Raw genomic sequence first — 12,332 nt, 5'->3', positions numbered from 1 at the left:
AAAAATAAATGACCTTATTATTTTTCTCATTCATGACCTCAGAACTTAAGCTTTCTTATGAATGAAGTCTTAGTCTGAATAGAAAAGTTAAACTTTTCAGCAAAGCAAGGACAAGAAGACTTACATAAGTCAAATCCAATCTCTTGACCATCATGAAGTGCTTTGTAAAGTTTCATAACACTGAACTCAGAGTCTTTGTCAAATTTTCCTTGCGGAATCATTAAACCTTTATCTTCATCATAGAAACACTGAACAGAGTCAGGAAACATTTCATTAGCGGTTAAAGCAATAACATCTTGCTTCACGCCTTTCATTCTGCAGTGAAATGCAACTTCATTTAAATCGTTCGTGAGTAAGTCTATGTAAGTCTTCTTTCCACAAAATATTGACTTGTATGCTAAACTTTGTTTTCCAGGTGTGATTTCTGCAAAGTCGCTATGAAATTGACCAAGGTTTTTACCAATGAGAACTCTTCCATAACGTTTCTCAAACTCTTCAGCTAAACGAGGGATATCTTCATTGTAGAGATGCATACTGTCGGTGTCGCTATAAAAGATGTCCATTCCTAAGTCCTCAGCAGTACAGAATACTTCACACATTATTCTCTTCGACATTGACAGAATGTTAACACCAAGTGGACAGAAGGTAAAGTGTCTGCAAATGCTTTTCGTTAGCTTGAAAATAGTTTTATCTGAACCATCCAAACCTTCGAACTTCACTATATGGTTGTAGTTTCTGATGGCATATCTTATAGCATCTTTGTCATTTACTATGGTTATTTTTGACTCAATAGGAGATAGAATAGTTTTGCCATAAATACTGTTCAGAATGAGCTTTATATTTTCTTGCAAAGGATTTCCTTCTTTCTTATACTTTAACCTTAACTCAAACAACTTCTTTACTTCATCTCTTATTCTAATATCTCTGTTTCCATCGTAATAGTATCCTTGCAACACTTCACATTTGACACCTTGATATTTTATGAGGTCTTGTAATGTTATATGGTCAACATACATGAGACAGCAAGTGTTTGAACTTCTGGGAACGTTAAGTTCTGGATTTAGTTCAGGGTCACAAACTATTAAAGGAAAGTGTCTATGTATTCCAATCTCTGTTATCTTAATGAGAACAAAGAAGCCAGACATAAACTTTTCACCAATGGGTTCCTTTTGGTCGTCATCGAATAAATGTCTCATGAGATACTCTGTGCTTAACATTTCTTTCTTCATAACCTTTGGAATACCTTCTAAAGTATACAATCTTGCTATAGCGGATGGATATAATGAAACAGCGTCGAAGTCAGCAATGAGTTTCTTTTCGCTCTTTTGTTTAATGTTATCTGACAACATACATCTTCCACCTTGAATACAGCGTGAAATAAATTCTCTTGGTTTATTTGAGAGGTCATATAAATTTCCATTCGGGAAGTATACTCTGTTCTCAAACAATTTGTTAGCAATAGAACAAATACTAACGTAGTCATAAACGTTTAAATCAAATTCTTTCAATATGTCATTGCGGAACTTAACAAAACCTTCTCTTAAAATTCTTACATCTTGTTTGCAATAAAATGAGCTATATTTTTCTAAGTCGAAGTGGTTCTTATCTATTCTGCAACCTTTGATGGAATCTATGTTCTTCATGAACGTATCTGCATCCCTGATAAACTTACACGCTTCAGAAATGACACCAGTTCTGTTGTCATTTGCTAACAAAACACTGCTGTAGTAGTTGTATGGAAATACTTCTTTCGGTCCTGTTTGTAAGTTAAACATAGCAGGAAATAGTTTAAGCTTCTTATTTATAACACTGTAAGAGTCTTTTATAATAATTGCCCTTCCTTTATATAAGCCAGTTACTTGCATTGTTCGTGAACCTTTAATGATGGGAGTTCCTTTCACTTCTGTCATGTGTCTTAAGATGAAGTTTATATCATAACTGAGGTTATGGAAATATATTAAACTCTTGTCAGGAAGTCGTTCCAAAAATTCTGTTGCACAGTTCTGACCCCAAATGCTTTCACTCACTGAACCATCTTCATTGTCGTAACATATGTTAAAAGCTTTATGAAAGCCATCGGTACTACACTCAAAGTCAGCAAAGAAAACATGCTCAGGAATGAACTTGCACTTATTTTTATTTACTTCTTTTGACTCTGCTTTCTTCTTCAGTTGTACACAATACTTTGGAGCATATGTCAAATCTTTAAATGGTGCAAGGTTCTGTTTATATAAGTCAGTCGTATATGTGAAAAGTTCTCCATAAGAAATAGGTTCGAAATATTTGCACTCCCACAATGTTTTCATAACATCCCATAGCGGTGTAGTTCTATCCATGCGAACAATGTATTTACCATCTCTCATTGTATATATTTTCTTCTGTTTTTCAATGTTCATTCCACCACACTCCTTCAAGATTTCTATATAGTTGCGAATGAAATATGTTGTCATTGGTAATCTTTCGTTTAGCATGTAGTGGTCTTCAACAAGAAGTAAGTCAATAGTTCGAACAGTTTCACATTCTTTTGGTATGTATCTCTTTATTTCATTATGTCTTGAGTCATTGAAATAACCAATGGTAACATTAAATGCTATACCTGTTGCGTCAGAAATTTCTTGTACTTTACTTTGAGGAAAGTCTCTAACACGAATGACTTCTCTCATGTGGTCAATAGTCTCTCCATTTACTCCAGCCTGAATGCAAGCATAAACGAAGCAGTTATCTTCTGTCATAAGTGTTGCAGTTCTTTTGTTCAGTTCATTGAAGATTTGGTAGCGTTCAAGATTTATAGGTAATGTGCAAAGATACTTCCAGAACTGACCGCTTCTCTTCTTATAAAACTTCTTTTCACCATTATCTTTCCAAAAGCTTTCTATAAGTGCTGGGTTTCCTGTTTGCTTAAGAGCTTCCAAAATGGCTTTCTGGTCATTTGTCAGTGTGCTTTCATCTCTATATGGTCTCTTTTTTGGTTTGCCTTTCTTTACATCTGACATCGTTAAGCCTTCATATTCTGTTAAATCATACATCTTTATTTCGGTAAGATTCTTTATGTTTGTCAAGAAGAAGTCATAGTGCATTTCAACAATACCTGCAGCATTTGCTTCTATCTCTGATATAAAGTTCTCCTTCAAGAGCTGATGTAGTAGTGTTCCAATATTATTGAGGTTTAACGTAGAACATTCATACTTTCCACCAAGTTTATAACATACCATCCATCTTTGTTGTGAGTTTATTTTAATTTTCTCTAAGAGTCTCATGAAAACCTTACCGAAATGTTTGTGTAAGTAGTCTCTGTTTGGTTCATCTAAAGCTTCGATGTTAAAGTCAATGAGTCTATTGCCTGACTTCACATTTCTCTTCCTATTCTCTTCATCTTTCTTTAACCATCTCTCACCTTCTTTTGGTTTGTCGTCAATGGAACGAATGACATCGTTAGCTTTGCGAACTTGTTCTATAGCACTTTTAAACATCTCTCTTCTCTGTTGTTTCAGTGTGTCGTCTCTTCTTCTTGTTTCACCAACGTTTGCATTTGTTATGTCAAACATCTCTCTTCTTACTTCATGAGGTACTGAACGTCTATGATATAAGTCAATAGCAACGTCATTTAAAGGAAATGCTATTGCATGGACTTCGTCCTCGCCGCGTTGCGGCTTTATGAACTCATGAATTCTATCATAACTTATTGCACCATTATAGTCTTTAATGAAGTCAGCGAGTGCTTTTTTGTTTGTTGCGTAATGCTTTGCAACATCTATGTTAGCTTCTGTAAGAAGTTGTTTTATTTCCGAGTGTTCTAACTTAGACAACTTCCGATACATCTTTAGTAGAAATAAAAAAAATATTTTTGAAAAAATTAGATTAGATTTTTTTTAAGTTATTTTCAAAATAATTTAATATTTTTATTATAATGAAACACATGCAAGATTGCAAGTTCTTTTCATACAATGCTCTCGCTAATGCCATCAAGAATGAGTTCAATGGTGCTTCAAACGTTAATGTTATCTTTAACAAGAAGTTTGTGAAAGAATCTAAGTTTGGTCAGTATGTCAGACCATTAGCTATTGTCATTGACCGCAAACGTTATACTTCACAAGAGTTAGCAGTAGTTTTGAAACAAAAGAGTTTCTTCGTGAATGTCAAAGATACTCATTATACTGTCATAAAGAACTCTAACATTGACTTCTTCAGTATTGCTATGAATCTTTCCGAACAGAAAGAATATAAGAAGGGTGAAACATCTGTGAAATATTATCCTTCATCTCTGAAGACAATAACGAACAAAGATGTTATACAGAAATTCTTACCAAAGGTTGAAGAAGCTTCTATTGACATTGACGAAGGAAGTGAAATGGTTGAAGAAATAGACCCTGAAGCTATTTAAGCAAAAATATATTTTTGGTTAGTCTTCATATCGATATTTTACAACAATTCCCCAATGTATAAACTTTTCATACGCTTTTTCATAAGCTTTATATACCTTCAGAAATTTTGCATAATCTTTAGAAGCATTTAGATATTGTTTTAAATGCTTTTTATGTCTTCATAAATTTTGCATAATCTTTTACATGCTGTTCGTTCTCCTCTTCTGTCATGAGTTCCGAATATTCTAAATTCATGTTCTTTCATATGAGATAAAATTTTATAAAAAAAATAAAATTAGCTTAGATTTTCATTCTTCCTCTTTGAAGTTATCGAAATACTCTGTTATTTTTTCCTTTAACAATGGTAAGTCTTCTTTGAATGTAAGTATTGTGCAACCTTTGATGTCATAGTGTGTTTGAGGAAGAGTATTTTTGACAATTTCCTTTATTTGCTCATTCGGTGTCATTGAAATCGGTAAGTTTTCACGATAGAACCAGTTTCTGTCAGATTTGTAAATCTTAGCAAGGTCATAAAAGCTTTTGTTGTTTCTTCTGACTAAATGCAACATAACCGTATCTCTGTCTTCTTCATTTTCCATCTCTTCAGTATATATCATATACTTATAACTCTTTTCCTTTCCTTTTGGTACTGAACGCGGTATTCTTTTCTGTATGCTTTTGTCTTTGGATTCAATGACTTCATCTTTTGCATGAAGTTTCTTTTCCATATCTTCACGTTCTTGTCTGTGAATTTCGTCAAGAAGTCTGTAAATATTCCAAGCATAACGAGGCGAAGCCCACATTGCTACAGCATTTACGAGAAGTCTATGAACATAATATCCTCTCAAACCGTTTGGCAATTTTTCACGATTTTCATAGAGTTTTGGCGACTGGGGTTTTTTACCTACTCGCTGTTCTTCACTGTTTTCAGAAAAAAGTATGTCTCGCTGTGCTTCATTTAATAGTTCAATAGTGCTTTGGTTCCTAAACCAGTCTTTAGGAAGTTTAGTATCTGGAGCATAACATGCTGTCAAAATACTTTGCATTTGGTACATGTCATCTTTGACTGAACGAATGAGACGTAACTGTTTGTTATATTGTATGTACTCGTATTCTTCATTTATAGCTTCATGAACGATAGCAGTTGTTGTGCTCTCTGATGTTGTCATATCTGTCTTTACAGACAAAATAAAAAAATAAATAAAAATAAAATTAGCGTTATTTTTTCTGAGATAAACACTATTTCTTCACAACATTAAATTTTATCCTGTATGAAATGACTTTAAAAAGATTATTGACTGACTTCGAATACTATCTCATTGACGCACTGACAGACCCTCAAAACTGTGTTGAAAGTTCTTTAAGCTTTAAGATTGAAGGTACGACGCATTTTGTCTTCACTTACGTATTGAAAGAATATGACCGTTATCATAACGAAGTGAATCAAACACTAATAAAATTTGTAGATAAAAAATTGGTTAACAATGAATATTTTAAACGTGAAGACCCAAACACTGCTGGAGATGATGAAGAATACAGACAAGCTATTGAAAAAAATAACGCAAGATTAGATGCAATAGAAAAGAATTTTAATGAATGTCTTACAAACACGTATGAATATCTTATGCGGTGGGAAGCTAGATGGAAATAAATTTACGTCAAATATGCAATTTATAAAATCTTATGTCGACAGGCTACGTACTCGCTGTTCTTCACTGTTTCCGAGGGAAGCAATCTTATGCCATTTTACTCAGATTTTTGTGCTGAATTCAGCAAAAATATATTTTAGGGTAGAAGGTTAGATCTAACCTGTTTTCTAACCTCTTTTCTACCCCAGTTATTTTATAAGCGTTTTACATGGTAAACGTTATTTTTGGAATTTTGTGAAAACTCAACGGTTTGACACATGCCCTAAAAATTATTTTACTCAGAATTTTGGTCATTTTTCAGCAAAAATAATGTTTAGGGTAGAAGGTTAGATCTAACCTGTTTTCTAACCTCTTTTCTACCCCAGTTATTTTATAAGCGTTTTACATGGTAAACGTTATGAATTCGTGAGACTCTAAACAGTTTTGTGGCTTCTATTTCTTCTTTTAGTACATCGAATGTTTTAACAATGCCGAAGGTTTCTTTATACTTCTTCTTGACGTCAGATAGAAGGAAATCGTCAGCAGTTGGATAGTTTTTGTTCAGAAATTCTAACATGTCCATTTTATTTTCTGCTGGCTTTTCTGCTTCTTTCTTTAAATCTGCATAGTCGTTTCTCATTCTTTCTATCTCTTTGACGGAGTAGTTATATCTCCTCATTGCTGCTTTACATTTAGAACATTGCGGGTTCATTTTTGCGTTATATTCTGAAACCTTACCTGCTAAAACAACCAAGGCGTCAATTGCTCTCTTCATCTCAAACATAGCGGGTCTTATTTGTTCATTCCATATTTTACATCTTTTATCTTTATCTCTTATCTGCCATACACATTCAGCAACTAACGAAACAAAGTTGTCGTAGGTCTTAAATTCTTCAGATTTATATATGTCAGAGATGTTCTTATATAACATGTCGCAATCTTTGTCCATAACTTTATGGTTGCAATGAAAACCAAGGAATTCATAATTTACTTTACGTATGAACTTCTTTATTTCTACTGAGTCAGTAACTTTAACTTCAATTTCGTCGAATTCAGGAATAGTTAGTTTTTGATGCTGAATTTCAGGTAGTTTAGGTAAATGGTCAATAATGTCCTGCATTTCATAAAGATACTGTTCATTTGTTTCATCTTTCGCACTACAGTCTAAATTACTTGTTAAAAGTTCTTGCTTTATCTTCTGGATTTTTGTTTCGAAAGTATATGAAGAAGGAATGAAGCTTTTCATCTCTACTAACATAGATGTTGGATTCATGACTAAAGAGTTTGGTGCTGTTGTTGTGGACAGAGTCCCGCCGTTCGCGGCTTGAAGTGTTGTTGTGCCGATTGTTGAAATCATATCTTTTATACAAAATAAAAAAATAAATAAAAATAAAACTAACTTTATTTTTTATTTCGGGAAAATTCATGAAAATTCAAGAGGGTAGAAAAGAGGTTAGAAAAGAGGTTAGATCTAACCTTCTACCCTAAATTATATTTTTGGTGAATTCAATAAAAATAAATGGTTCATTTACTCACAATATTTTTGTACAAAACGACCCCAAACTTTTAACTTCTTTTCTGCAGCTTCAAATGCTATCTTAGCGAGTTCATATTCTCTAAATTCTCTCTTTAAATCTTCTTGTTCCCATTGGTCTAGTTCGTATGGAGAATCTCTATAACCATAACATATCTCACGTTCATGTTCTAATTGTTTTTCATGCATTTTTCTAACTTCTTCTTCAAACAAATGTTTAGCATTCTCTACTGTATCTTCGAGTTCTTCTTCATCTAATTTCTCATGAACTTTCTTGTCTATGGAGTCCATAATTTTTCCAACTGCTATACAATATTTTGGAGAAGCCCACATTGCTATATAGTTTATAAGTCTTGGGTCTACATACGTTCCTCTAACCTGTTTGATTTCATCAGGAATTCCTGCATGAATTTTGTATAAAAACCAACCGCCGGAATTCCGACGGTTGCTATATTCTTCACAAAATGCCTTATAATACTCTTCCCAGGACTTATTTTCCAACAACTTTCTAAAGTCTTTCCTAAACTGTTGGCACATCTTTGTTGCATTAATGTAACCATCCTTGTCTCTACGTAAGACTTCAATACCGTTATAAGTGCCTTTTGTGAATGTTTCGCCATTAGATTTGTTCGTGAATGTTTTTGCTTCGACTGACATTTCTGTTCTTACATACAAAATAAAAAAATAAATAAAAATAAAACTAACTTTATTTTTTCTGTCTTAAGGAAATTCATGAAAATTCAAGAGGGTAGAAAAGAGGTTAGAAAACAGGTTAGATCTAACCTTCTACCCTAAATTATATTTTTGTCTGATTTACATCTAATGAAAAAGTTTAGAAGAATTTTCTTATTCTTTCTGGCATATTTTTGTCTTTCCAGTACTCCCGCTCTAATGGTCCCAGATGTGTTGGCTTTGACTCTCTCAAGTTCTTAGATGGTATAACATCTTCAACACCTCCTTCATATCTTACTTTATAAGTGTCATCGTTTATGTTGTAGTCAAGTATTTCAATAACCACTCCTCGCTTTGCTTCGTCAATGGTTTCAGCAAGTTTGCCATTACTACTTTCAACTAATTTATGACGAGGATAAAACGCAATAGAGTCGTCAGCAGCTTTTATAAGATATCCATTACCTTGCGTAGAGTCTACGATATAATAGTTTCTACTTAACCTTAAACGTTTCTTTGTCAACGGTTTGTCGTCAAGAACTACACGAACTTTTGTTCCAGGAATGAGGGTAAATTGTGTTGAATTTCTGATATTTTGTGTTTGGCTTCGTTTCTTTTGTATATACTTTTCTTCTTGTTGTTGTGTCATTGAATTTGGTGTATGTCCTGTTGTAGAATGTGTTGAGGAATTATATACTTCGAGAAAATGTTTCATTGTTTCTTCGGTAAAGTCTCGCTCTTGGTTTAAATCTCTGAGCGTCCTTATGAAGCGGTTTATGATACCGAGTATGTTATGGTTATGGTCTTCAGTAGTGTAGTGAGTTATGTTATGCTTAATGAGAAAATCTGTGATTTCATTGCTGAGGTATGCACTGTCTTGGTCTGATGTTAAAGTACTTGGGTTATGTTCTGCTACAAACTTTTGTAAAACTCTTAACACTTCACGAGTTCCTTTATTTTTCATTGGATATGCATATGCTTTACGAGTGTTAACATTTATGAAGATGAGGAATGGTTTATGTCCTCCTTTTCTGCTTTGAATGAGAGTGTCAAATTGGTATGCGTCAGGAGCGTTGGAGTAAATTGGTAAAAAGTAGTCGTAAGGGTTTATTTTTGTTTGATGTACAACATTTTTGTCAAAGAACCTTTTCACTTCAGCTCTGTTAGTAAATCCCCAACTCTTTGCAGCTTCATTGAACTTCTTAAATGACCTCCATGGATGTTGTTCGAATACTTCTTTCAAGCTCATTTATGTAAAGTTAAAGATTTTATTCTAGGCTCAAGCGCGTTCATTGAACTCTATTCCATGCAAATACAGTCATAAATGGTGGCATATAATCTGCACCCGAGCCTGTTGGATTTGTTGTGAAAGTATGGACATGATTTCCTCCTGGTTCAGTTTGTCGAAAAGTCTTTTTTGCTGCATTGTTATAAGATGGAGATAAAACATCATTGCCAGCTTCATACTCTGAGTTGTATAATGGGTGGTCTCTTAATGAGTGGCTATGGTCGCCAGAAAAGTTTGTAGTTCCTGTATGAGTGTGCGGTGGAAGGTTTGCTTCTGTAATTTTCTTTGAACCTCCGGCTTGTTTTGAACTTTTAGTACAATATAAGAATTTGTCTACAATCTGTTCCCACTTACCAAAACCTAAAACTGTTGCTGGATTTGTTGAGTTCATTGACGTATAAATAGAGCCTATAGGATATAATGTTTCAAGAATCTGAGTCTTTAATGTTTGAAGCTCTGTTTTGTCTGCTTTCTTATCTAACATTGCGGGTAGTTCATGTGCTTCAAAGTTTCTGGTATGACTTTCAATGTTCCTGCAACTCTTATCTAAACTGTTAAGAGTATCTTTTACGCTTGTACTTGGATTTTCTAATGGTGCACTTGAACCAAGGTCAAAGTTCAATATTATGTCGTCTGCTCTAACAGTAGTGAAGGATTTATGTGTATGGTTCTTGTCAGCTTTACTGTCTAATGTAGCTTGAAGTTCATTTATATCGGAGATGTTGTGTTTATGAGATTTCAAAACTTTGTTCATTGCTTCGAGTTCAACTTTGTCAGCTTTACTTTTAATAGCATCTTCAAACGTTATTTTTGCCTTAACTCTCAAAGTAAATCTTGGTTCAACTAATACACCGTTAACATTGAAAGTAGAGGCATAAATTTCACCGGTATAACCAAATGCTTCTGGTGCTTTAGCTACATCATACTGTACAGTACAGCTTATGTCATAACCTTTAGCACGAATGTATTTATATCTTCTTTCATTAACATTTTTTGTCTTCGCTTCATCACTTCGTGTTAAATATCCATGGTAGTCCGTTATAATCTGTTCGTCTGAAGTTATATAATGAACATGGTTCTTGTCCGCTTTACTATTTAATGTAGCTTGAAGTTCATTTATATCGGAGATATTGTGTTTATGAGATTTCAAAACTTTGTTCATTGCGTCAAGTTCATTTTTGTCCGCTTTACTATTTAATGTAGCTTGAAGTTCATTTATATCGGAGATATTGTGTTTATGTTCTTTATCTGCTTTTTCGGCTAATTTCTCTTCTATCTCATTTATTTCAAGTTCATGCCTACCACCACCTCCCGAAGAAGTATTTTTCTTCAGCTCTTGAAGAACGTCCACTTCGCCATCTTTGGTGTCAATAATGAGACTTTGAGTTAAAACCTTTCCTGTCTTAATGGATGTTTGTAAAACTTCTTCTTCACCGTGTTCGGGGTCATGGTCGTCATCATATCTTGTGAAATCAGAGATGTTGTCATACATTAAGCATATCTGTCTCAAAAGTTCTGCTATTTGAAACTGGAACGAAAGATATACAGAACTTTCATCATCTCCTAAAGTCAAGTCTGCTTTCTTAAGTATTTCTTGAATGTATGCAATGAGAACAGAGTACCTTGGAAAATATTCGAACAATATTTCATTAGCTGTTGGTTTTGGTGGTTCTTCTGGAGTTTCTGTTGTTTCAGTTCCTTCTGTAGGTTCTGTTGGAGTTTCTGCATCTCTTGACTTCAATGCTCTTGCTCTCAAAGACCTAAATGTTAGAGCACCAGGTTTTACAAAGGACTTTATAAATGCTTTAATAGTTCCTGGTAAGTTATTATTAGCATTAAGTAAGTTCCTTATGCTTCCATCATGTACGTCCATAGCACTATGTAAAAAATCTATACTTTTCTTGTAGTCAGCAATAGACTGACTGTGATTTTTTAAAGATTTTGTCAATACCTTTAAGCCAATCTTCATGCATGTCTGATACTGAGCCAAGAATATCATTTGCTTCCTTTAGTGTATTTTGTGCTTGTCGTAAAGTATCCAATCCCGTACGTGCATTGTTTGCTATACGTCTTACAGTATCTATTTGACTCCTTGTTTCTTGCATCCAACCAGATAAAGTTTTAATAGTATCCGAACCATTTGAAATGAAGTTCAAAGCATTTTTAACGTCATTTAAAACTTCTTCACCAAGTACTGCCCATATCTTTCCGATTTGGTATTGAAGAACTCCATATGAAGCAGCTGTTAAACCAGTATTTATAAGGTTCCATATCCATGATTTAGCAGTTTTTCCATCCTTTCCATCTACACCATCCAAACCGTTCTCGCCTTGAGGTCCTTGTATTCCTTGTATTCCTTGTATTCCTTGTATTCCTTGTGGTCCTTGAGGTCCTTGAGGTCCGGTGTCACCCTTCTCTCCTTTCAGTTCATCTTTATGTTCGTTATAATATTCTAATGTCATAAGGTGTACATCATTACTGCTACCAGCAACGCCAAGAATTTGTTTCTCATTCATGACTAAATTCTTTAAGCATTTAATGTTGTCGTCAAATCGAAAGCTCTTTAACAATTCAATGAGAACATTTAATACTTTCACTAATGAGGCATCTACTGTAGAATTTATATATTGCACCGTTCCATCATTTATGATAGGAACCTTGCTTATTGTAATGAATGGGTCATAAGTGTTAAAAGTATCGAAATCAATGACTTTTTTAGTTTTTCCATCGTCAATGACTAAATCATTGCCTTCAATGGTTAAAGTTGAGTTTTCGTTTACTAGTTCATGTGCTCTTCTTGCTTCATTTGTTTCATACGCATATGCAGCAATAGTCATATTTTAATGAGAATA

General features: G+C 33.9%; 9 protein-coding genes and 2 pseudogenes across 11 annotated transcripts, besides 1 other annotated feature; 2 read left to right on the top strand and 9 right to left on the bottom strand.

Annotated features, from left to right (window-relative positions):
• Positions 1-12,332: part of a mobile genetic element that runs on past both edges of the window.
• On the bottom strand, positions 39-614 carry TVAGG3_0721710 (organellar and viral DNA polymerase type B; the record flags this gene model as incomplete). The annotated part of the gene is made up of 1 exon (XM_051244153.1): positions 39-614. The coding sequence occupies one exon, from the start codon at positions 612-614 to the stop codon at positions 39-41; it is 576 nt and encodes a 191-aa protein (XP_051090740.1).
• TVAGG3_0721700 (organellar and viral DNA polymerase type B) lies at positions 886-1,910 on the bottom strand (the record flags this gene model as incomplete). Its single annotated transcript, XM_051244152.1, has 1 exon — positions 886-1,910. A coding segment is annotated over one exon (1,025 nt), but the record flags the coding sequence as incomplete, so codon positions are not given.
• TVAGG3_0721690 lies at positions 2,505-2,854 on the bottom strand (annotated as a pseudogene). The gene has a single exon. A coding segment is annotated over exon 1 (350 nt).
• Positions 3,908-4,229, top strand: TVAGG3_0721680 (uncharacterized protein; the record flags this gene model as incomplete). Its single annotated transcript, XM_051244151.1, has 1 exon — positions 3,908-4,229. A coding segment is annotated over one exon (322 nt), but the record flags the coding sequence as incomplete, so codon positions are not given.
• On the bottom strand, positions 4,722-5,530 carry TVAGG3_0721670 (KilA, N-terminal/APSES-type HTH, DNA-binding family; the record flags this gene model as incomplete). Its single annotated transcript, XM_051244150.1, has 1 exon — positions 4,722-5,530. A coding segment is annotated over one exon (809 nt), but the record flags the coding sequence as incomplete, so codon positions are not given.
• On the top strand, positions 5,638-6,012 carry TVAGG3_0721660 (uncharacterized protein; the record flags this gene model as incomplete). The annotated part of the gene is made up of 1 exon (XM_051244149.1): positions 5,638-6,012. One exon carries the CDS (start codon positions 5,638-5,640, stop codon positions 6,010-6,012), a length of 375 nt encoding a protein of 124 aa, XP_051090736.1.
• On the bottom strand, positions 6,381-7,346 carry TVAGG3_0721650 (organellar and viral DNA polymerase type B; the record flags this gene model as incomplete). Its single annotated transcript, XM_051244148.1, has 1 exon — positions 6,381-7,346. The coding sequence occupies one exon, from the start codon at positions 7,344-7,346 to the stop codon at positions 6,381-6,383; it is 966 nt and encodes a 321-aa protein (XP_051090735.1).
• Positions 7,544-8,180, bottom strand: TVAGG3_0721640 (uncharacterized protein; the record flags this gene model as incomplete). The annotated part of the gene is made up of 1 exon (XM_051244147.1): positions 7,544-8,180. A coding segment is annotated over one exon (637 nt), but the record flags the coding sequence as incomplete, so codon positions are not given.
• Positions 8,356-8,841, bottom strand: TVAGG3_0721630 (integrase core domain containing protein family; the record flags this gene model as incomplete). The annotated part of the gene is made up of 1 exon (XM_051244146.1): positions 8,356-8,841. One exon carries the CDS (start codon positions 8,839-8,841, stop codon positions 8,356-8,358), a length of 486 nt encoding a protein of 161 aa, XP_051090733.1.
• TVAGG3_0721620 (keratin-associated protein family) lies at positions 10,124-10,972 on the bottom strand (the record flags this gene model as incomplete). The annotated part of the gene is made up of 1 exon (XM_051244145.1): positions 10,124-10,972. A coding segment is annotated over one exon (849 nt), but the record flags the coding sequence as incomplete, so codon positions are not given.
• On the bottom strand, positions 11,139-12,317 carry TVAGG3_0721610 (annotated as a pseudogene). The gene has a single exon. A coding segment is annotated over exon 1 (1,179 nt).

The sequence above is a fragment of the Trichomonas vaginalis genome, chromosome III (genome assembly GCF_026262505.1).
Source record: "Trichomonas vaginalis G3 chromosome III, whole genome shotgun sequence".
NCBI lineage: Eukaryota > Parabasalia > Trichomonadida > Trichomonadidae > Trichomonas > Trichomonas vaginalis.
The sequence above is the reverse complement of the archived record's forward strand: the minus strand, read 5'-3'. Positions and strand labels throughout refer to the sequence as shown.